At 42.1% G+C, this 23,081-nt stretch overlaps 1 protein-coding gene across 6 annotated transcripts; it reads right to left on the bottom strand.

Moving 5' to 3' along the window:
• Positions 1–662: 662 nt before the first annotated feature.
• On the bottom strand, positions 663–22,442 carry jp (junctophilin). 6 transcript variants are annotated; one of them, XM_066738573.1, is made up of 12 exons: positions 21,869–22,440; positions 18,156–18,699; positions 17,177–17,388; positions 12,299–12,594; positions 11,745–11,915; positions 10,416–11,429; positions 10,268–10,351; positions 9,850–10,079; positions 9,630–9,773; positions 8,904–9,198; positions 3,994–4,203; positions 663–3,521 (listed from the first exon to the last, which is right to left on the bottom strand). In XM_066738573.1, exons 2-12 carry the CDS (start codon positions 18,461–18,463, stop codon positions 3,435–3,437), a joined length of 3,051 nt encoding a protein of 1,016 aa, XP_066594670.1. In that variant the 5' UTR covers positions 18,464–18,699; positions 21,869–22,440; the 3' UTR covers positions 663–3,434. The 6 variants fall into 6 exon arrangements, with proteins under 6 accessions (XP_066594670.1, XP_066594667.1, XP_066594669.1 ...); XM_066738570.1 differs by having other exon boundaries at positions 8,904–9,201; positions 21,869–22,439; XM_066738572.1 differs by lacking the exon at positions 21,869–22,440 and adding an exon at positions 20,992–21,009 and having other exon boundaries at positions 8,904–9,201.
• Between the last annotated feature and the right edge of the window lie 639 nt (positions 22,443–23,081).

Raw genomic sequence — 23,081 nt, 5'->3', positions numbered from 1 at the left:
TCGGGAATCATTGAAATGCTAAAAATAAGTTTGGGATTTCTTTCGCGAACAGCTTTTATCGATTATTGTATGTTTTGCGTCTTGCGATAAATCATGCAGTTGCACGGGGTAAATCCATTCTTGGTTTTATCTTGAATGTCAAAGAGTCCCTTCTAATAATTGATGAACTACGTTAAATATACATGTTTACTCAAATTACAATGGATCTAGGAAAAGAGCAGTGTTTCTTTTGCATTTGTTTTTTTTTCATTTATGATTCAAGTTTATTCAATCGCTGCTTTAGCAAATCAACAATGACAGTGGGCTGTGCTTCAGCTCTTGTACAATGTACAAAAATTTCCCCACCAATATCCACTTTCAATTACGTCGGTACAATGATGACGATGATGGTAAAATGGTAATAATGGTAATAATCAATAATAGCAATAATGATATTAATATACAATAATAACGAGATATACTAACTGTTATAATAGTCAAGAGATAACAAGTAAAATATACATATGGTAGAATGTATTATTATTATGTGTATATGTAGTATTTATATATAATAATCTTTTATACGGTGCACATATGTAAATACAAATATATATAATAAATATATTTATATGTACATATTCTTTTTGTTCATATATATAGATTTATAATATAGCGAGCAAATAGCAAAATCAAGTTTCTTTATTTACTGAATCGATTGATAAACTTATCAGTACAGAGTAAGTTTTCATTTGACTCATGATATGGATTTCGTGAGAAAAATTAATAACGACTTATGCCTAGGTCAACTGGTCTTATATTTTTCACGCATCAGCACTTTTCTTCTTCTTCCACTATATCATCGTATCCTCTTCTTCGTCTTCTGTTTCTGCTACTTAATGCTTGGTATCAAATTCTACTGTTGCTTTCTTTCTGGTATAAGATAATTAATATACTATGCACTACAGTATACGTATATTTATATAGATATTATATGTCGGAGAAAGGATACAAGATACTGTTACGAATTACGAGTGATAGCGGACGAGAAAGGTAAATATTTGAGTGTCCGATCAAGGTCACTCCACGTGGCACGTGCATGTATAAACGAAGATGGATTTTCAGGCTCGTCGAAGCACGAGGGTAATGTTGTGTGTCTGTATGTGTGTGTGTGTGAGAGAGAGATGATAAAAAAAAATGTGTTAACGGATCCGTCGAAGGACGAGGCGTTTAATGTGACGGAAGGAGTCGGAAGAAGGGAGATTTATCGCCATCAATCGTGTGGAACCTTTCCGACATAAATATATAGTCAAGTAATTATCAGCAGTTTATATATATGTACACTTTTTATGCATTCGGCGATAGTAAACGTACGTGCGCGAGCGCAAATTCAATAATTGCGTATATCAATTAATATACGTACACACACGAATGCAAATTGTGAGTCGCGCGATACAATTCTCGACGCATTGTTATGGTAAACATTCGTTAGTATCTCTCTCTCTCTCTCTCTCTCTTTCTCTTTCTCTTTCTCTTTCTCTTTCTCTTTCTCTTTCTCTTTCTCTTTCATAACCCTGTCACCCTTTGACAAAAACGCGCGTGTTACCGAGCCTTATAATATTCATGTTCCCATTTTAAACTGGAAAATCCCGTTCTCGCTTGAGTTTCTCGTTAATAACTTATGTCAACGACATAGAAAATTTCCTAATTCGAGCTTGTTCCTTTTTTCTCCCAACGCTGGTTCCCCTGCGGGTGAACAACCGACTTGGATAATATATCGTTATTTTATAGACACTTGAAAAACCGCTGCTTTACAATATTTTGACAAAAAGTTTCCTTGGAGCAAAAACGTTGCGTCGAAAAGGATGAAACTATGCGTTCGGTCAGCTTTACACTTATTTACAAATTAGCTATAGATTATATCAAGGTGGCTCTCTTGCCTTCATTTAAAAATACAATTGTTTCGGTGCAAATGCGTCGAGTCCCGATTAAACGAGAAATCACAATTTTTCTTTCTTTTGGCGACGTGCGATTTTGATCGAAAATCTTGCGTAGATCAGTGCGGCTCGCACAATGCAACTTACTAGATACAATGACACATAGATCCCAATATGGGTCGATGATGAAAAATCGCAACACGTCCAACGTTCAAATATGTATAATTAGTCATTACAGCCATCGACGGTTATTCTATGCACTCGTCGATAAGTGATAATAACGGTAAATAGTAGTGATAGTAGTAACAGTAGTAGTAGTGATAATAGTAGCGGTAATAGTACAATAATAGTAGTAGTAGTATAAGTAGTAAAAATACAATTTCATCCAATACATAAAAACCGTCGATCCAGCAAGTCGACGTTAATTTCCCTTGCGATTTACATGATCGAATTTGCTGAGATTCGTCGTTGAAAGAAGTGAAAGAAAAAAGGATTTCAGATCTCCGACGATTCGACAAAAAGTTGGTTTTATTCGATATTAATATGTATATATATATATATATATATATATATATATAATATGTATAGTATATATAATATAGAGTAGCACCTAAGCGTTAAAAACACGTGTACGTCTCGACTAGAATCGAAAAGCTAACAGCTCTTAAATAGTAGGTAAGTTTTTGGTTTCTGGTCAAGGCAATGTGTCGAGATATATGGTATATTATATATAGTATACTATATTTTAAAGTAGCACCAACGACGATGACCCTCCTAGCCTCGGCAAAGCTCGATGCACGCGTCTTGAACGGTGAATCCGACGATTTGCGAACGAGTCGATAAATAAATAAAATAGAAATAAAAAAGTAGAGGAGAGGGAAAACTAATGTTACAGATACACGTATACTATATATGTATATATACGCATCGTGTATCATACTTATCAGATTAGATTGCTGTGTGCGCATCCGCCAGTTCCAACTGGATTCCTTCTCTACTCTTAAAAGTAGTGTCTATATACGTATATAGTCTTATGAAAAGATTTTCGTGTAAAAATAAGTATGGTACACAGACATCCCAAAGAATTAAGGTACACGCTCGTCTAACGATAAAAATGGCTGATGGGATACGTCCAATCCCATTCCAGTAAAGAGAACTTGTTCTTCCTCCCTAGTGGATTGATATATTTTTTTTCACAGAGTTTCTCCCCCCCCCCCCTCCCCCTTGTAGAAATCCCTGTGCACACAGGTGTTCGTTCGAATAACTGCGAATGAAACGGCGCCTCGTCGATAATTAAATTCGCAATCGAGGAGCGAGTTGTCCTTGAAGCTTCCGGGGGTTTCGCCGCGTCCGAAGAAAGCCGTTTTCAGCGGTTTCCAAGCTGCAACGATCTCCTGCACCACGCGAATATCTTCGCAATTTAGCACTGGCACGGTAAGTGGTCTCTGCGTGACCGACCCTTTCTGGCCACGCTCAGGTCACGTCCAGCACGAGTCCGTGAAGCCGATTGGTGGCCGACTGCTACGTCAACAGTTTGAAGAACATCAGGGCCAAGGATATGTTGATGAAGAGCACGAGCATAACCAGTTGTTGCCGGGAAAACCACTCCTGAGGAAGCAATTTTTACTATAGAATCTTATCATCGACGCGTGGGCGGAGCCATTATACAGGATGTACAGGGTGCGACAGTGAATTTTGCAAAACTTTGAGAGTGAATGCAGAACATTATTGTAAACATATTTTGTTAGCAAACTTTTGCTCTCCCGTTTGATCCTAGCTTAAAAAAATGAAAAAACGAGATTCGAGTATTCCACGACTTATTTTGGAGATAAAAATAAAATTCGTCAAAGATATATCTGTGCTGATCAAAACGCAGAAAACGTAAATCATTATTTTAATTATTCCATAAATTGCTTTCCACCAATCAGGGATCGAGTGGGAGAGAAAAAATTTGTTAACAAAAAATGTTCACAATGATATTCTACACAAAGCTGTAAACTTTCGCCAAACATCACAGTCGCGCCCTGTATAGTCACGTGACCACCTCGTTATATCTATATACACGTGTATATATACTCACTCTGACTTGTGGACTAACAAGATAAAGCAAAGGATTTGCCCTGAGTCTCTCGCTCTCGTCTATTTGTCGTCGAATTTCCTCCCTCCTCATGCTGCTAAGGACACTGACTTCCTCCCTGGATAGTGGTGCCGTTGCGGTCAAGTGAATAGGCTGCGCCACATCCGGTAGCGACTTCTTTCGTTGGAGGGGCATCGCCGTTACCGGTAAGGCCTGCATTCAAGAATAATACACGGAACAGAAAAAGCAAAGAGAGAGATTTCGTACACTAAGGGACTGGCATAAGACGAGGAGGGACGGGTGAGGAGAACGGAAAAACGAAAAGGGACAAAAAAAATAGAGAAAGAGAAAGAGAGAGATAGATACATATTACATAGCCTTGAAATTGGACCAGTTCCAAGAAAATCTCAAGCCGCTCCGTAATCGAGCATAAGACGTATACATTTATATATATATATATATATATATATATACATAAGTATACATAAGAACGCAGCTATCTCGTTGCGCGTAAAAGCAAGCTTGTTTATACAGTGCAAAGTATATATTACGAGTTTTGGAAATGTCTACCTCAACAGGGGGGGCGACTATCCAGGATTCGGAGGCCCTTCTGGCCATGAGCGCTGGACTGCAAAGAAGCGCCTCCTCCTCCTCCTCCTCGTTCGGTTGAAACCAAAACATTTCTCGTATCGATTCGATTCCACAGAAAACCAAAAAAAGAAACTTTGTTCGATCCCTCTGGCTTACGGACGAGCTTCTTCCTGTCGAGGAAGCTACACCGCAGACTGAGAACGGCCCTGGTCTCCGCGTACTTCGGTGCACGACCGAAATAGACGGACGACACCCCCTCCCCCCTCCTGCTCGATCCCCCCTCTAACTCCCCCTACAATGAGTAACTTTAATGCGACGCTTTAGCACTCGACCAGTGCACAAGTATATATATATATATATGTATATATATCAGTAAATTATTTAAATACCTCCGGTTCGTATATTATATTATTATGATTAATTATATATATATATATATATACACGAAGCGTCTCTTCAACAATACAAAAGCTACAATAATTTCGACAAAGTACCCGCGTTCGCAACTACTCGAATAAAGCGAAATTCGAAATTGGTCGCGTGAGTCAGGCGTTTGGCACGCGCATAAACGTGCCGAGGTTTTTCTCGCGCGAGTGCAGAATATCGCGAGCCTCGAGGTATTCGCGCCAAGAGGGTGGGACCTCGCGCCCTTGTGGCCGAAGAATTTTTCCTCCGAAGCCGCATGGTCCCTCGAAAATAAGACGAAGCCTCCGCGTCCCACCACGTCGGAATCGATTCAATTTGTCTCTCGACCCTGCTTCGCTCTCCCGCGCACTTCCTTCTTTCCATCTTTCTCTGTCCCCTTGGCATAACCTCAAATTCCAATTATCTTGCTTTTCTTTGTTGCGCAAAGCCACATTTTTGGCGTTTATCCCGATGCGCGGGCCAGACTCACCCCCCCACCCCCCCCCCTAAACCTTGCTGGTACCAAAGAATATTTATCTCGAAATTATTGGAGGAGACCGGATAAAAAATACCATTATCCCCCTTGTAATTGGCACATTTTAATCGGCCATCTCGTAACGGATACATTGTAACATTCATATTACATATATAGAGTTGCTTTCTTAGTAACGATTAATTTTAACATTATCAGAGACGGTCCTCTCGATAAACCCTGAAAATCGTACAGGACCATCGTGAAATATCCTAGTGGCTCGTTTTTCTCTTTAGTCGTTGAAATTACTTATCAGTATATAGTATACTATAGTGTGAAATTGTTATTTTTTTTAATTTGTTCTTTTGGGATTGAGAGTAACGTGGGTATGGACGTTGCAGAGTGGTTTTGATCGAAACGTTGGTTCTCCAAACATAATTTTATTCCTATAGTGATTTTTAATTTTTGCGATGTTCTTTGAATTCTTATGCAAGAGTTTTTTTTGAGAAAAATGAGATTTTTTGGTTAATTTAATTTTGAAAATCTTCATTTAGGGTGAAATCGTCATATAATGTCTTCTAGTTCAGAGGAATTCTTATATCGACATTGCAAAACGGTAGCACTTGCAAGTTGAGTTATGAAAAAACAAGCTATTTAAAGAAAAATTTAAATTTCCCTAAGGAATTTCGAGTCCTCGGAGAAGAATCTTTCGAAGGAAATTTGAAAATAGCGTTATTTTCGAGAACACGTACATATATTTCGAGCAAAACTATTCCGTAACATCAATATTCATCCTCTTATTAAAAGAACCTGAAGAAGTGGTCGCGTGAGAAATATTCACCCTGTACTCGATACATTTTACAAGAAAGGCCATACGTGACGCCTTCTGCATGAACAAATCGTATATAGACAAAGGTACACATATATATACCATTATATTCCAATGGATAATATTCGTTGATCAACAACGTGTAATATATATAAGAATAATAAATGCACCACGGATTCATTTCAAACTCCTTAAATATAACATCCTCGTGTACTTCGACATCTGTATAATAAGCTCAATAAATTTAGGCCTTTGTCAAGGATCCCACGTTAAATTTGTTTAAAAAATCACTTTTCTCCCCCCTCTCCATTCCTGCAAGAAATCCACGAGTTTCAAGTTTTATCGGAGGACGAGGACACTCGAGGTATCCGCCATTGGTCCGTAAAGTTTTTCACAGACGGATTGAGAAGCACTCGTCGTCAGCATATATATATATATATATATATATTCCTCCATTGTAAATATATCTTACGTTATTAAAGAACGCAACTACGTCATAATAGAAGCATGCGTTAATTAGAAAAATAATATTATACGTGTAATAATATAGTATACATATCTGCGATTAAAATACAAGAGGAAGGCGGCGTGGAGCTGGAGGATCAAACTTTCTCGACGGTTCAACGTAAGAGACTGATAGTTTATACAGGTGGAGGGTTTGTTAAAAATAAATAAGGGGGGGGGGGGGAGGTTTGGGAACGAGTTTTGCAAAAGGAAGAATATAATAGACGAGAGATGCTGAAGAGATTGGAAAAAAGAAGATAGCTTGAGATTGGCAAGAATGAACGGTCCCCGCCTCCACACCGCACCACCTTACAGCTAAATTAGTTGGAAATTTTTTCAACGTTCGTGTAACGATGCTTTAACAATTATCATTGAATTTCTGTGCGCGTCTATATCGTCTCTATATCATGTATATATATATATATATATATATATATATAGTATATGTACATAAAGATTAAAACAGTTATACACTTGTGCATATTGTATAATATATATATATAACAGTTTATGATCTAACTCATGAAAATTTGGCTGCACAATCGATAGCACTACTAGTCGTTTGCAATGTTTCTTTGACAATTCGTGAAAAAGCCTTTCTTAAACTCTTATACAATGTTAATTTGTTAACCGGACGGGCGAGCCTGTTGCTGTGCGATGGCTTAAATTTTAATCATGCTTCCTCTATCACCTATACAGTACAAGATTCGTACAACGTCCTGTGGACGTTCTTTAAACATTTTAACACACTTTTCCACACCTCTCTCTCTCTCTCTCTCTCTCTCTCTCGCGCGCATATAATGAAAATACAATTAGAACTACCATCCGTGAAACGGAGGAATTAGTATTGGAGGGCATTTAGTTACTTTTTGCGAAGGAACTGTGCGACATTATTGTTCGTTAAGTGGTCTGCGTGGTATATCGTGTGGAATAGTTGCAGCACGATGAGATTATCATATATATATATATAACAATAATTAAGAAACTACGGAATTTTGCAACTGGAACTGCGTGCGCTGAGGTCGTTAACATTGAAAGATATACCACGAGTGAATTAACAGGTAATTCCGCAGTCGATCGTTCGTACATCGATTTCGTAACTCGCTGGTTATCGTTACAATCGTACTCTATCTACAGCGTTTCCTTATATAGAAAAATAAGTCTTTCTCGGAGATGCAAAAAGGCGAGAAAAGGCTTTGCAAAATTTTCCTCGGTTTTTCATTGGCACGTGCACACTTTGTATATAGTTACACACACATGGAACGAGTCACTCCAGATTTTTCTACAACGACCCTGGAAGACTCTGATCTTCCAACGTGCGAAATAAAGACGTTTGCGAATGGTTCTTTTGTTTATCCCCCCCCCCTCTCTCTCTTTCTCTCTCCCTCTCTTAAGCCAGAAGAGAACGCCTCCTTCCTCATAGCGATCCAACGTTTGCGGTAAAAGCGGTTCTTCGACTGTGTTACGTGTTACATGTTACATCACCTATAGTTAGCGCTTTTTAATACTTATACTCATAGGGTTGCGCGGGCCTTTGATGTTGCGACGAAGGCGGGGACCGTCCGGCTTGCGTCCTGGGATGGCATGCACAGAACACAGCACAAAACGCCACACAGTTACACAGAGAGACAGACAAAATTGGCGATAGAAGAGAAAAAAGGGGGGGGGGGGGGAGGTGATTCTGGGATGGTGCGTGACAATGTTCAGTTTCATCGTCCAACGATAATGAAAAAGATTTCATATATATGTGTCTATATATATGTTTAAAGGATTTACAGGATTGTTCAGCAGAATTTTCGACGTAGCTCGTTGCTACACTGCAAATTACATGGTTACACTACTACTGCAATACTGCTCCAGAAGTCAACTGAGAGGAAATACTAAGGATTCGTATTGCCAAGTCCAAGATAACTTTGTTCTGGTATTGGGGATGTTTCAAGGTACGTGGGACGTTCCCCGTAGATGCTGGGGATGTTCGGACGTGCGATTCGTGTGACGGAAGGGGCGCGCTGTGCCAGATAGAAAAATGAATTGGAAGGTGAGGAGAAGAGAAGACAGAGTTAGAGTCAGAGTTAGAATTGGATCTAGCGTCGTGGTTGGGAGGAAACTCACCTTGGAGACTCCAGCTGATCCTCCTCCCCCTCCACCTCCACCTCCTCCTGCACCACCCCCTCCTCCCCCCACTGCACCACTACCACTACGAGCCGAGGCCACGTAGAGACTCTCCGTTCGTTTAGGTTGACCTTGACTCGGTAGTATATCCTGACCCAGTCCACGGTTCTTCAAAAGAGCGTTCTCGAATTGACTGGAAGTCGGTGGCTGATAAGTCGGTGTTGCTGCTCCACTACCCACCACTGAACCGTTCAGTGGCGTTCCTGTTCTCATCAGACTGGGACCTCTCATTGATCTACTGTGAGGAAAATTTAGTTTTTCAAGTAGTGTGTTTTTGGCTTGGTTTCTTTTTATATGTGTAGGGTGGAATAGTTATGTATATATAGTCAAAATTTAAGGGTTTGTATACAGAATGTCATTGTTAACCATTCTTTCTTATTTAATTTTCCCACTCCCAATTAATCCCAGATTTTTTAATGGAAATTTGTAGAATAATTTAAATAACGATTGTACGCTTTGTTAATAAATTAAAGAGACTTTGATGAACTTATCTTAGTATTTTTAATAAGTTCAGGAATCAAGTTTTGTTTTTGTCATTTTTCTCTTCATCATTGAGAGTCGTATTGCAAGTTTTAAATGTTCATCTTTAAAGTTTTGCACAATCACTATCACACCCTGTACATACACACATATTATATATATGTAAAATACGAGGAATCGTCTTACTTGTCGGCCGGACCAACTTCAGTCGCTGGATTAACCGTAGTTTTATCCACCGATGGTTGTCTCGAACCCGTTAAACGATTGTGGGCTCTGGCATAACGATCCACCGAACTGTCCCTGCTCGGAGGCCTCTTGTAATGATCCAACCTTCAGCACAAATCACTCTTATATTATTACTATTCTACTTGTACCATTTAACAAATTATATATATAACTATCCCACCTGTCGTTCAGAGTTTGACCAATGACAGTAGTGGGTCGATCCTGAGGACTCAAAACTCGACTGTTTCTTCGTATACCCGAGGCACTGGAAGGTCTCTGACCACCATCCGACGCTCCATCGGTTTGATATTGCTCCGGAGGCTGACCTTGACTCTGACCTTGGCCATAAACCTGACCAGGAGGATATTGGTTGATTTGTGGCGGGACGTACTGATTCGACGGTACTGTCGTCTGTAGAAAAAATAATAACTCTTAAAAAAACACTCTGCACTCGATACAATATAACGTATGACATAGGAGAGATAACTATATACATATGTGAAGATCTACACGCTAACTGGACGCACAGAGTTAATGTTAATAAAGGGGGTGAGGGTGGTTATCAGCACGGGTGAGATTTCGACTATTAAAATTCTTACGCCATAAAGCTGTGCTCCAAATTGATTGATTTGCGCGAGGGTCATTGGCCCGTATAAAGAAGCCCCGGGTATCGGAGGCATGATCTAGAAAGAGAGAATCCTCATTGTTTGGGGCGAGACGATCACGAGAGAAATGAGTGTGGTGTACCTGCTGAGGCAGATAGGCTTGGTTCTGAAATTGCCCCTGGTATCCCTGTGGAGGAATATTTGGTTGTTGTTGAGGTTGCTGTTGCTGCAAGCTGGAATATTGATCATTGATCGAGGGATTCTGTGGCTGCTGATAAGGTTGACCATACATCTGGCCAGGATATTGATTCTGATACTGATTGGGTAGGCTGTTGCTGTACTGAGGACCGGTCTGCAGAAGATTAGCCGAAGGTGGGACGTTCTGAGGATACGGTGGGGACGTCATCTGCTGATAAGGATTCTGATTGGGCAGGCTCTGGTTGTTCTGGACAGGCTTCATGCTGGCTCTTCTGATGGACTGCATGAGGTTGCTGGCTACGTTGCTGGGTGTCGACGTGACAATCGTGTTGGCCAAGGTCGAGCTGCTCTCAAGGCTCGTGCTGACTGGACTCTTCATGGGCGTCGAACTGGAGGACTGGTCCGGTTGATTGACGCTCTTATGGAGGATGCCCTTGGCCGGTAAACTGTCCTGGGGAGGAGGAACGTACTTTGGAATCTCGCGGTTCCTCAGCCTCTCCAGACCAGGCTGCTTGAAGTCCGGAGCGAATTGTTTGGCCGTTTGCTGGGCCAGGTCCGAGTCGTCCCTGGCGTGTTGAGCAGCGATGTCTGCCAGTTCAGCTTTACCCCGAGCTGTGGCCGTCCTCGAGATCGCTATGTCGGCCTTCTGCAGGGCTATTTTACTGGCTCTCTGAGCCGCGTTCACCGAGGCTTCTATCCTCTCCCGAAATTTCGCGGACCTTATCAGGAACAAATGTTTCTTCTTCTGGCTGGTTATCAGCACGTTGTTCTTGTACTTCCCCTCCTCCTTGGTACCATCCCTGAAGGTCGTCACTCCGTAACCGTACTTCCGGTTGTTGAACCATTCACCCTCGTACTTCAGTCCGTCGCTGCGCTCGGAAATACCGAAACCTGCTCGCTTATCGTTCTTCCACTCGCCGAGGTAGGTCTCGGTCACAGAGGCGTCCATTTGTTCATCCTGAAGACACAGTTCATTGTTAAGGAGGTGTAAGTAAAAATCGTTTCTTTAAAAAACTTATTTTTAATATAAAGAGAATTAGTAAGATTTTAAGAACAGATTTTTTTCATGTTTCAAAATTGAATTTACTCTTCATGTTCTTGGGTTTGTTTTAGGTGTTATTAATAATGTTGTAATTATGATTAATTTAATTAATTTTCAATCAGAAATTTACCAAGTGTCAAAGGATTTTTTGATTTTATTAATTTCTACTTTGTTTTCTCATTGTTCTCTTTGGTTAATATTTCTCTCTCTGAACACTTTCTTGAATTTTACCTCGATGACGAAGGACGCGTTGCTATCGGTATGCACAGAAGCTGAAGCCTGACTCTGCGAGCTCTCCGTAGACATCCACGAGGCGGAGCTTGCATTGCTCCTAATACTGCCACCACCGGTCCCACGTTTCTCCAGATCACCGGTGCTCCGTTGTTTTCGAATTTTTAAGCCCTGCACACCAAAAATTCTCTATTAAATTATAGGAAGCGTGCGGCAAATACAGGTACAGTGGGATGAGAGAGTGCAACAGTGCACATGTATTTTTCTAGCAGATATATATACAGTTATACAGACTCTCGGTTCGCTATCATATTATTACTATATAAAGTTCTTTAAAAAAAACATCGGTTTCCTATCGATACAAAAAATACAGAGAAAAGAAAAATTGCAGTGGTGGATAAGCATTTATACGAGCACTGTCCACCAATCAATTTAATAATTTATATAAAATATCCAGCAGACATATATACAGTTATACACTTTCTCGCTTCGCCGTCACAATATCGGTACGCAGAGCCCCAAAAAAGAGAAGCAAATCCATCAAAGTCCCCTACCGACAGAATGCCCTTTTTGAGCGTCTTCTCGGTAAGACTTTTCCTCCTGGCCGGAGGGTCGTCACTGCGAGCTTTGAGGACGAATCCACCACGGCTGTCGTCGACCCTTCGGTCCCTCCTGTCGGTCGGTTCAGGCGTCGGTGCGGCTGCAGCACCACCATCGGCGCTCCTCAACGAAGTCAACGATGCCCTTATTTGTTTCGTCGGCTTGTAGTGGCTGGCCAGGCCAAAGGGGGCGCTGGCCCTCACGCCGTAACCGTGTCTCATCCCCCGAAGCCATTGACCTTGATAAGTACCTGCAAAAATTCAATTCCGATCATCGTTCCTGTCCGGAGCGCGCGCTTCGATCATAATAATAATAACGGTGTCTCCAGCGAAAAATTTTAAATATGCTCGAACGTTCATCCGAGAAGCTCGCATTTGAATCAAAAGATTCACGCGCCCACGGGTAGCTTTCGCTATTCAGGTCACCTCTTGCTCGTCTCTTGGAAACGGCTCGTCACAAAAACTCCGTCCACGTCCCTCGGACTCCCCCCCCCCCCCCTCCTCCTCTTCCCCTCCTTCTCGTGACTTTGCTAACCGTACGAGACCCCGACCGAGTCAACGAGATTCGTGTGTACCTTGTTACTCTGCGACTCTTTGAGAACCCCTGCATGGGTAGAGTTTTTTATATACATACATATATATATATAGCTACATTGGATTACTTCTATATAGTTCTTGTATGTTTTTTTCTTCAGCTTTATCCCCCTCCCCCATCTCTATCGTACAAACACACACACACACACACACGCATCATACAAGCTACGTCAGAGTGTGGGTTGATCGGCGCACGGTCCTCTTCTTTCGCTACAGCTACATGGCACTGGCTGATCTTCTCGAAATAGCGCGGCCAACTTCCAAGATGTTGGTTAGCTGCACGTGCATTGAGAATGAAATTTGTGTTGGTGAGAATTGGCCATGCGAGTGTATTTCGGTCCGCAGCTTCCACCAGATCGCCTCCGACAATCCCAGAGACCTGTCGTCTGTCCGATTTCTCTTTCCCAATTGTCTTTTTTTGCAAATCGCTGCACCAATCATTTCTTTCTTTTTTATTTGCTTTTTCTTCTCAATTCAATTTTCCTATGATGTAGTTCGACAGTCTCTCTTCATTTTGTGTGTATATATATATATATATATGTAAATATAGGTATTTCTGGTTATTAAATTCCGTCCACGAGGACGCTAGTAAAGAGTCGAGAGCCTCGCAACTCCCCAGAATCGAGGCTACGGCATAGCCGAGCAAATTTATGACTGACGCTACGACCAAGATTTTTTTCAATCCTGTACAACACTTTAGAGTAGTGTTTATAGTGTACGATTGTTCAGAGTGATTCACTATGCACAGTAGAAAATAATTTATGAAAAAATTAAGATTTTTGTCAATTCTATATAACGCTTTAGAGTTGTGTTTATAGTGTACGATTGTTCAAAGTGATTCACTATGCACAGTGCAAAATAATCGACTGTAGCTCAGAGTGATTCACTATGCACCGTGGAAAATAATTGACTGTAGTGCATAGTGATTCACTATATACCATAGAAAATAATTTATATTAAAAATAAGATGTTTGTCAATTGTTTTTAACGTTCTAAAATAGAATTTACAGTGTACAATTGTTCAGACCAATTCACAATGCATAATTGAAAATAATTGACAATAAAATTAAGATTTTTGTCAATTATATTTAACCCACTAGAATAGTATTTATAGTATACAATTGTTCAGAGCGATTCACTGTGCATAATTGAAAATAATTGACAATAAAATTAAGATTTTTGTCAATTATATTTAACCCACTAGAATAGTATTTACAGTATACAATTGTTCAGATTGATTCACTATGCATAATTGATAGTAATTGACAATAAAATAAAGAATATTATAGTTTGCAGATAAAAAAAGGTTTTTCCAGCAGACTGAACAAAATTTGCTCGATTAATATATCATTTTGTCCATGAATACATACATTGAGATTATACACACTTAATTTTAACAAGTAATAATTGGAATCAAATCAAATTTATCCCCACAAATTAAACTCGCTCCAATACCAATTAAATAACTATCAACCACGAATAAATATTCATTGAAATAAATTAAATATTTCAATACCCTTATCCAAAGAAACATTAATTAGAACTAAAAAAATTCTTTTTCTCAACGTACAAGTAATTCCTAGTGATTTCACTGTGCAAAGTAGAAAATGACTAACGATACGACCAAGATTTTCGCAAAACGTGCACCACGCTCCAGAATAGCATTAACGTACACATATATATAATACAATCGCGTCGTGAGTGTTTTCACCATGCACAGCGGAAAGTTTGCCGTCCCTCGGGACGTTAAAATTTCGAGTGATTGATAGACGCGCGGCTATAAAATTCGGCATCTGTCCGAGATTAAAGCGAGCAGGGATTCCTATGGCTCGAGCATCGACGGTATTTAACTATTTATAAATAAATGCGTCGGCCGCGTGCCACGGCTCAAATGGAATGGAGTTTGAAGTGCGGCTTAACTCTCGAGATGCCGCGTGGATAAGCGAAAAGGCTCGGTTGCTTTCTCGGGCGTGAAATTATTCTGTATGAGAAAGAAAAGAAAAGAAAAGAAAAAAGAAATTCGATACAAAAATATCAATTATTGGATTAAATGGAAAAATCTTGTAAAAGGAGCGTAGAGGGGGGGGGGGGGTAGGGTACTCGTTATCCCGTAATTAATCACCGTGTTTACACAGTGCGCAAGAACGCTGACACCAATGGGAGGCTGAATAATTCAAAGTCGATTGGAGGCAGAGGAAATTTCGAATGACCTTGACCCGCAGTGAATATATATACATACGCTATAGGGAGGCCGCGTTGTCACGCGTTTCTCGGTACCTTTGTCTCTCTCTCACACACGCGTATACGTGTGTGCTTTTAATTTGCACGCAGCACGCGAGTTTTTTCCTTTTCTTCATTATCGCCTCTCTCTCTCTTTGCCCTGCCACCGTATATATATATATATATATCTATCGATCAAGCATATCGCTCGGCTACCCGAAGAGCTTCCCATTATCCTCGCCCAGTTTGTCCCTCAATTATTTCACTTCGGAGAGCAAACAATACCACTAACCCTTTCCACGTAATTTCTAAAGAGAGTGAGAAGATAATTATCCCCCTGGATACTGACCCAATTAAATATTTTTTATGCTTATCACACACACACACACCCGTATACTCGATTCTATGGAACAGAACACTGAAGAAGCAGACAGAGGGGTGGAGGGTTGATACAAAAGACTTGGCAAAATATCACGATACATTTAGGATATCCACGAGTTCGGTGGCGAATGCTATTTTCACGTGCAATGCGATATAAATGGCAAGCTATAGATGTGTGACGTCATATCCGTGTTAGTCATATTTCTCGTCGATCGACTTTCGAGTGAAAGAAGGAAGAGGATGAGGAGGAGTGTGTCGAGGGACTTTCGGGGTTTTATTCGGCGATTCTTTGATCTCTCAGAGGAATCGTCTCTTATCTCTCTTCGGCGGGGTTCGTTGTTTGATGGAGGGGGGGGGGGGGGTGGTAGCCGGTTACAACGGACGAGATAAACCGCTGGGTGAAAACTGATGGAGTTGTATTTTTCTTGGACTTTACAGACTCGTGAAAGTAAATGCGTCTCGGGAAGTACGTCGAGGAGATGGATAGATGGATGGATGGATGAACGAGGGGCGGAGGGATTCCGAAGGTCGCATCGATTTTCAGAAACGTCGCAATTGCTCTCTACTCCATCTGTTCCTACCTCCTAACAAGTGTATCGCAGACTTTGCTCCGGAAATCGTTCACAATTTTCCGACGGTTTTTTTATAAATGAGTTTGTTTGTCTTTTACTGTATTGTCAGTGTACGTCCAGGAGACGTAGTAGTATAGCAGTTTACTATACCAGGTGTACCATGTAAAATATGTTCTAATTTTGATCTTTATTCCATTTGTTTTTATCTCATAAAAAAGTTTATCATAAACTTTGCTCCGGAACTCATTCAGAATTTTTCTTGATTTATTCTTATCATTATCAGCATACGTTCCGGAGACATAGCCAATTTGAAGACTACTGGATCACGTGTACCTCGCACGAGACGTCGTAATTTGTCTCTTTGCTCCATTTGTTGCTATCTCATAAAAAGTGTATCATAAATTTTGCCCCGGAACTCACTCAGAATTTTCTTATGATTATCAGCATACATTCCGGAGACGAGCCAATTTGGGGATCACTGAAGCAGGTGTATCTCACACGAGACGTCCTAATTTTTCTCTTCATTCCATTTGTTCCTATCTCATAAAAAAATGTATCATAAACTTTGCTCGGAAACTTATTCAGAATTTTCCCTGATTTTTCTCATCATTATCAACATGCGTCCCAAAGACATAACCATGTCATTCAAAGTCCTCTGGACCAAGTGTACATCATACGAAACGTCATAATTCCTCACTTTACTCCATTTGTTCCTATCTCCTAACAAGTGTATCACAGACTTTCTTCCGAAACTCATTCAGAACTTTCCTTGATTTTCCTCTTCATTATCAGCATAAGTCCCTGAACAGTAGCCATCTTGAAATCCATTGGACCAAATATCCTCGTACATTGCAGCAGAGATGCCAGTAATTTCTCTTTTACAACCAATTTGAACCCAAAGACAATCCCGTATTACATGGATATAAATTCGCCGCAATAGCTCTCTCTCTCTGCTCATCATCCCTTCCAATCTCCCAATACACTTATCCCAAATCTTGTCCCGTAACTCATTAAAAAATCCCCTCCATTTTTCTAAAATAAATATAAAAATTAATTTTTATCTTACCACTATCAGCATACGTCTCGGAGCCGTAGCCATCTTGAAGTCCACTGGCCCAGGTACCCTCGTACCTCGCAGTGGACGTTGTCGACTGTCTAACACCATAACGTCCTTTGAATCCCTGAGTCCATTCCCCACGATAGAGCCAGCGGCCTCGAGTCTCCATCCCAAGACCATGTCTTTTGCCATTTTGCCATTGTCCCTCGTAGGCAGCACCACTGAAAATTTCATCTCGTTATCCTTGAACCCGCTAACCTCCTTCGATCGCTGGAATCAAGTGTACTGTGTACGTGTGCATGGCGGACCAGGAAAAGATACAGACGCCGTCCCGTAGGAGAACCCTCGGAAACCTTGGCCCAATTAGACGAAAATGGCTAGGAGCTCTCTCGTTGGCCTAGATACGACGCGTTACTTGCTCAACTGTGATCTTACAGTACTACCGTGCAACGGAAGAAAGTCGCATTATCAGCGAGAAACACTTGATCGAAAAAATCTCAATTTATTGCAATGATAAAACTTTTCCCATACGAACAAGATTTTCAAAATACATCAGGATACTTTGTACTAGAAATTTAACAATTTTAGAGGTAATTTAATTTTCCGGAGCGTTATCACTGACAAGGATTTCCTCCATTATGAAATAACATTAGATATATCATATACAAAGCATTTTCTAAAAACTATGTTGTTCGAATCTTTTTTCTGAACAAAGAATAATAAAAGTGTATGCATATATATATATAATAAAAAAAAGAGTGAACCAAAGAAATTTGCACATCCGCAAAGAATCCTCTCGGCAAAAATTGAAAATCAATGTCAGGAGTCCCTGAGCTGGTTCATCCTGGTGACCGGGACACGTTGTCCTTGCACTCCGTGACCCAGTTTTCCCAGTGGAGAAATATCCCAGGCTTGTGCTTAGGCGTACGTGAAGATGTCAAGGTCGACGGATAGGGGAGGATTTTTTGCGGGTCCAGCGCGAGCTTACCTCGGCCAAGTGTAGATTCCGGAGACTTCGAAGCCGTAGTGCCAGCTTCCGGAATAGGCGCCTTGTCCTTTGGGACCAGTGCAGACCCCGTGACCATGGGCCTTGCCGTCTTCCCAGCCCCCGCAGTAGGTGCCACCGTCGTCGAAATCGAATCTTCCGCCGTTCACGTGGGCCCGGTTGGAGGCTGAGCCTGAACTTCCGGCGGTACCGGAAGTGCCGGCAGCTTCGGAGGATCGATTGAGGCCGCTGCTTTGGGGCATCTGGGCCCCACCGGCTACACCGTTCGGGGCCTGTTGTTGTTGAGACATTCTCACTGGCTAACACTGTCCCTTCAACCGGCTCTTCTTCTTGCCCTTGCCCTCTTCCTTCTTCTCTTCCTCTTCTTCTTCTTCTTCGCCTTCCTCTTCCTCCTCGTGGTTGTCGTCTTCGTCTTCGTCTTCGTCGTCGTTCGTCGTCTTGCTCGCTCGTCACCAGCAACGGCTGCCTCCGCGTTTCCTCATTCTCCTGCAGGTCCTCTTCAGCTACTCTTCTCAACCCCGATTTCCTGCAAGTTCAAATCCAACGCTTCATACACCGCTCTATCCCTCCGTTCGACTCATCCTCCACTTGTTATATCCCCCTCCCTCTGTACTCTCCCAATACACCACCAAACTAACAAAGATAAACGAAAACAATCCCGGAAGCCTCCGCGCGGTCCCACCGTGCTACCAGTTGCTTGACCTTGAAACAGGAAAATCAATGCGAGAGGTACGGATCGCGGCTGAGGATGTACTAACCGAAGAAAAGGAATTTTGGGACGCAGCATCCGGGGGGAAACCGACAGTTTTCTGTTTTAGAAATAAATCATCCATGGTATTAGCGTATAATCTCGCGAGACTCTTTACTCCACGATGAAAACTTTCCATGGAAATTCTCCGAGCTTCTTACACACTGTCACCAGCTACTCCTATGGTTTTTCATTCTTGCCGTGTTCAATTTCCAATCGGTTCGCCACTTTACTCTCATTTTCATTTTTCCCCCTCCCTTTGCTTCCCTCTCGCACACACATACACACTCTATTCACACCAAGCTCCTACCACGCACAAAACTCTCGGTTCCTTGCACAGTAAAAATGCTCGCGATATTCAACACTGCAAAATCACTCTTGTTCCTTTGCAACGACACGTTCGAATTAAATAATTATTTCCATGTACGATAATTAATCTCAATATTAAAATCACTGTATACGTGTAATCGGCGTGTAAGTGTGGAACGGCAAGTTAAAAAAAAATATCTCGTACGTATTAATTCCAATATTAAAATCACAGTGCGCGCGCGTGTGTGTGCAAAGAGTGTAACAACACACTATATTCATAATTATGTGGAAAATCACTGCACCCCCCCCCCCCCCTCCCTTGGTTCACCATAGCATAATTGCGTCACGCGAGAAAAGAAACAGAGTTTTCGTGATGTAGGTCGCAGCTACAGGAGTTTGGTGGAGGCTGCTGAGGAAGGCAGAGGCAAGCAGCAGCAGCTTCCCTCGAACACGTCGAAACTCGAAGGTGACGGTTTCGCCGTCCGTCTGACGGCGTTACGCAACGCTTCTATAAGCATCCGTGATCCGCTCGGAATGTTTCTCTCTCTCGCGTTTCACTCTTCGATCCCGAGAGTTACCGCGAAATTTTCATTCTCCGATTCGAAGCTGTAAAAACTGTGCTTTTACTCCTCTTTCGCATTGTCAGCTATATACATATATATAATGACACAGTGGAGAGTATTTTGGTAAACCGCAATATATATATATATATATATATGCAATTTGAAAAGCACATCGAGGTTTTTGTCATTGAATCTTTGGGGATTTCCGGGGTCGAACGCGGAAATTCGAAGGAGGTCGCGTTTGGTGCTTTGCTCTGGGGCCCTCTGCCAGAGTGCTCCGGCGTCACCGGCTACATCTCTCTCTCTCTCTCTCTCTCTCTCTCTCACACACACACACACACACACACAAATACACGCGTGCACGTCCAAGATCCTCTAGACTCGTGGCGATACCTTAGCTAGCTGGCTAGGAGCTTCTATTTTTATCATGGGGTGGCAAATTGTTCCCCACGCAGGCAGCCACGAGGCAGCCGCACCGTTCGCCAATACGACCGAGTTCAAATCATTTATAAATAGTAGGAGTTCGCCGCGTGAAAATCGCCCCTGATACTGGATACAACTAGACCGTTCGCTCGACACGAGCCTCCGTTCACCGTGAAAACAACGAAACTCGAGGGAGCGGAGCTTCCTGGAACGTGTCTGGAACGCGTCGTTGAGAGTTCGATGCGTCCATGTGCCGCGGAGCGACCGGAAGTGCATCGCTGATTCAGGGATGCCGGGGAAAACTTGCTCGCTCCGACGTCTGACATTAAAATCCCGGCGGGGGCTGGAATTCCTCGAAAGCGCCCGCGCGTGTCTGTGTTTATTGAGGGAAAACCAAATCTGGATCCTCAACGAGTTACACACAGCCGCATTATTAAAATAAACTTTTCACGGATCTCTCCCCGATCCTGAATAGGTGACACAAACTGCTCCAACACGTTGCAAAAGTTGTGTCTCGCGGAGAGACGAGGAGCTACGCCTGAATTTATAATCGAGAAATGTTCCGAAGCTATTTCGGCCAAGTTGTTGAATGAGATGAGTCAACGCGTTGTGGACCGACGCTGGGAGATGGCTATAGAGCGAGGGGGGGGGGGGGGGAGGAGGAGGTGGAGGCACGAGAAACTAGCGAGATTTTCCACCCTCGAGCTCGAACCCGAGTTCTCGTTTTCCACGCGTCAGTTACACTCGCTGTTCTCTGCGTGTGCCAAAATCCTACTTTTCTCTCAAATATCGCCAAATCGGGCCATGGATGTCCCCCACTCGATCATTCCGATGTCACGTTACTCGCGAAAGTTACTCGGACGCAGCGAAACCACCAGCTGTCGAGCACCACTTGATCGATACTCCACAGAGGCTCTCGCGAGAATTTCCAAGAAAGAGAGAGAGAAAAGAATAACAGAGCGAGAAGATAAACACTATAAACGAGAGCTTCATAGAACTCTGTAATAACACAGGCTTCGCGTGCTCGGTCGAGTCTAATTCCCTATACACATATATAGGCCACAACAAACATTTCAAACACGTTGCTACCACGCAATATTTTTCTACACTGCACACACACGCACACGTAAAATACACACACATACACGCGTGTAACCTACTGACCCCCAGTTTCAGCACAGTCTCGTGATATTTTAATCGTAATCGCTGTACTTTCGTACAACTCGATTAATTGATTTTTTTTCACGATCATAGTGCTACGGTGAATCAATTATCGTGGCATATGTGGCGTGTACACAGTAAATGCAGGTATTGGTGAACGCGAGGCAGCACTTCCGGCCGAATCGATTTTCGTGCACGTGCAGAGATGCGTGAGCGTGCGTGAGGGCACACGCAGCACCGTGTTGCGTACGCGAGGCACATTCCTCCAGTTTAGCCGGTAGGAAATTCGCGTAGAGTTGAAAATCGTATGCGGATCGAAAGCGATGGGAGGGGGGAGAAGGGGGAGACAGGAAGTAGCACTCTCGCGCACACGAATTTGCGAATGGCGCAGCTGGACCTGCACACACTCTCACTTTACCCCTTTTTATATAGAGATACACACGCATACACACACACAGCTAACTCGAATAGCGAAAATGAAGATGCTGTACCATCGAACTGGATCCAGATGAACTTAATTCTATTCTTCCTCGAGATTCTATCGACCAGGACACCTCGGAGCTTGCTATACTGCTGCTGCTGATCGTTTATTGGTCCAAGTATACTCTCTCTCTACGTTCCAACCTCTCACTCGTCGTCGTCGTCGTTGTCGTCGATGTTGGAATTCGTTCGTTGCTGTTTTACGCTTCGTGCTTGATTCTTGCCAATGATGATGATGATGATTTTAATGCTGAATTAAAAGTGTTAGGATGATGATGATGGTGATTGTGGTCAGTAGTGGTTATGATTATGTTTAGTGCTAAGAATACGGTGAATGATCAGGATGAATGACGGTGAATGAAGATGGTGATGAAGATGATGATGATGGTGGTGGAAGTGATAACGACGACGATAAGCTTTTGGTGAAGTGTCTGGTTGGTTGGCCACCGCGAGCTTCCGTTTCGACGCGACACCGTGCGAAAGAACCGAACCGGGAGGGACGAACGAGCGTCAGGGTGGTGGCATGATTGCGACTACCGCCTGGCGCCTCCACCGTCCGTCGACGTCGGCGCTGCCCTCGCCAAGTCGCCAAGTCGCCACAGACACGACGCCGAAACATCCGAGCATCCCTTCCTCGCCGATCGACACATGCGCCTTTTATCCGGAGAAATCTCTCTCTCTCTCTCTCTCTCTCTCTCTCTCTCTCTCTCTCTCTGATTTGCATTTTTTAATCTAGTTGCCTTTAAACAAAATAAACGTACAAGGGCTAATAAATTTAATTATTTTAATATAAACTTGTATTGTTCTTTGTCCCTTGAATTTTCACTACAGTTTTCTTTAATATACAAAATTTTATAGTTTTAACTAAATTCTTATTCTTTACCTTGTATTTATTAATGTATTTGTTCCTAAAAACAATAGACATAGAAATAATAATTTTAATAGTTTTTATATAATTGTTTTTTCTCTACCTTGGATTTTCAACTCTAAAATTACTCTAAAAAAAAATAAACACAGGAATAGTAAATTTAACAGTGATAAAATGAATAAAAAAGCCGACAAGGAAAACGTGTGATTATAGTGTTACAGTATATTTCTCTGTACAAACGATCACGAACGTCCATCAGTTATACAAGATTCCTTCCATTTCGGTAAACGCTAGCCTTGCCGATAGGTGTTTTAGAAAATCCACTCCAATTTTTTCTCCTCTGCTCAGCAGTTACG

Source organism: Prorops nasuta, unplaced genomic scaffold (genome assembly GCF_024137725.1).
Source record: "Prorops nasuta isolate Cenicafe-Biocafe unplaced genomic scaffold, Cenicafe_Pnas_1.2 PNAS00018, whole genome shotgun sequence".
Taxonomy (NCBI): Eukaryota; Metazoa; Arthropoda; class Insecta; order Hymenoptera; family Bethylidae; genus Prorops; species Prorops nasuta.
Note: the sequence above shows the minus strand (reverse complement) of the source record. Positions and strands in the feature narration are given on the sequence as shown.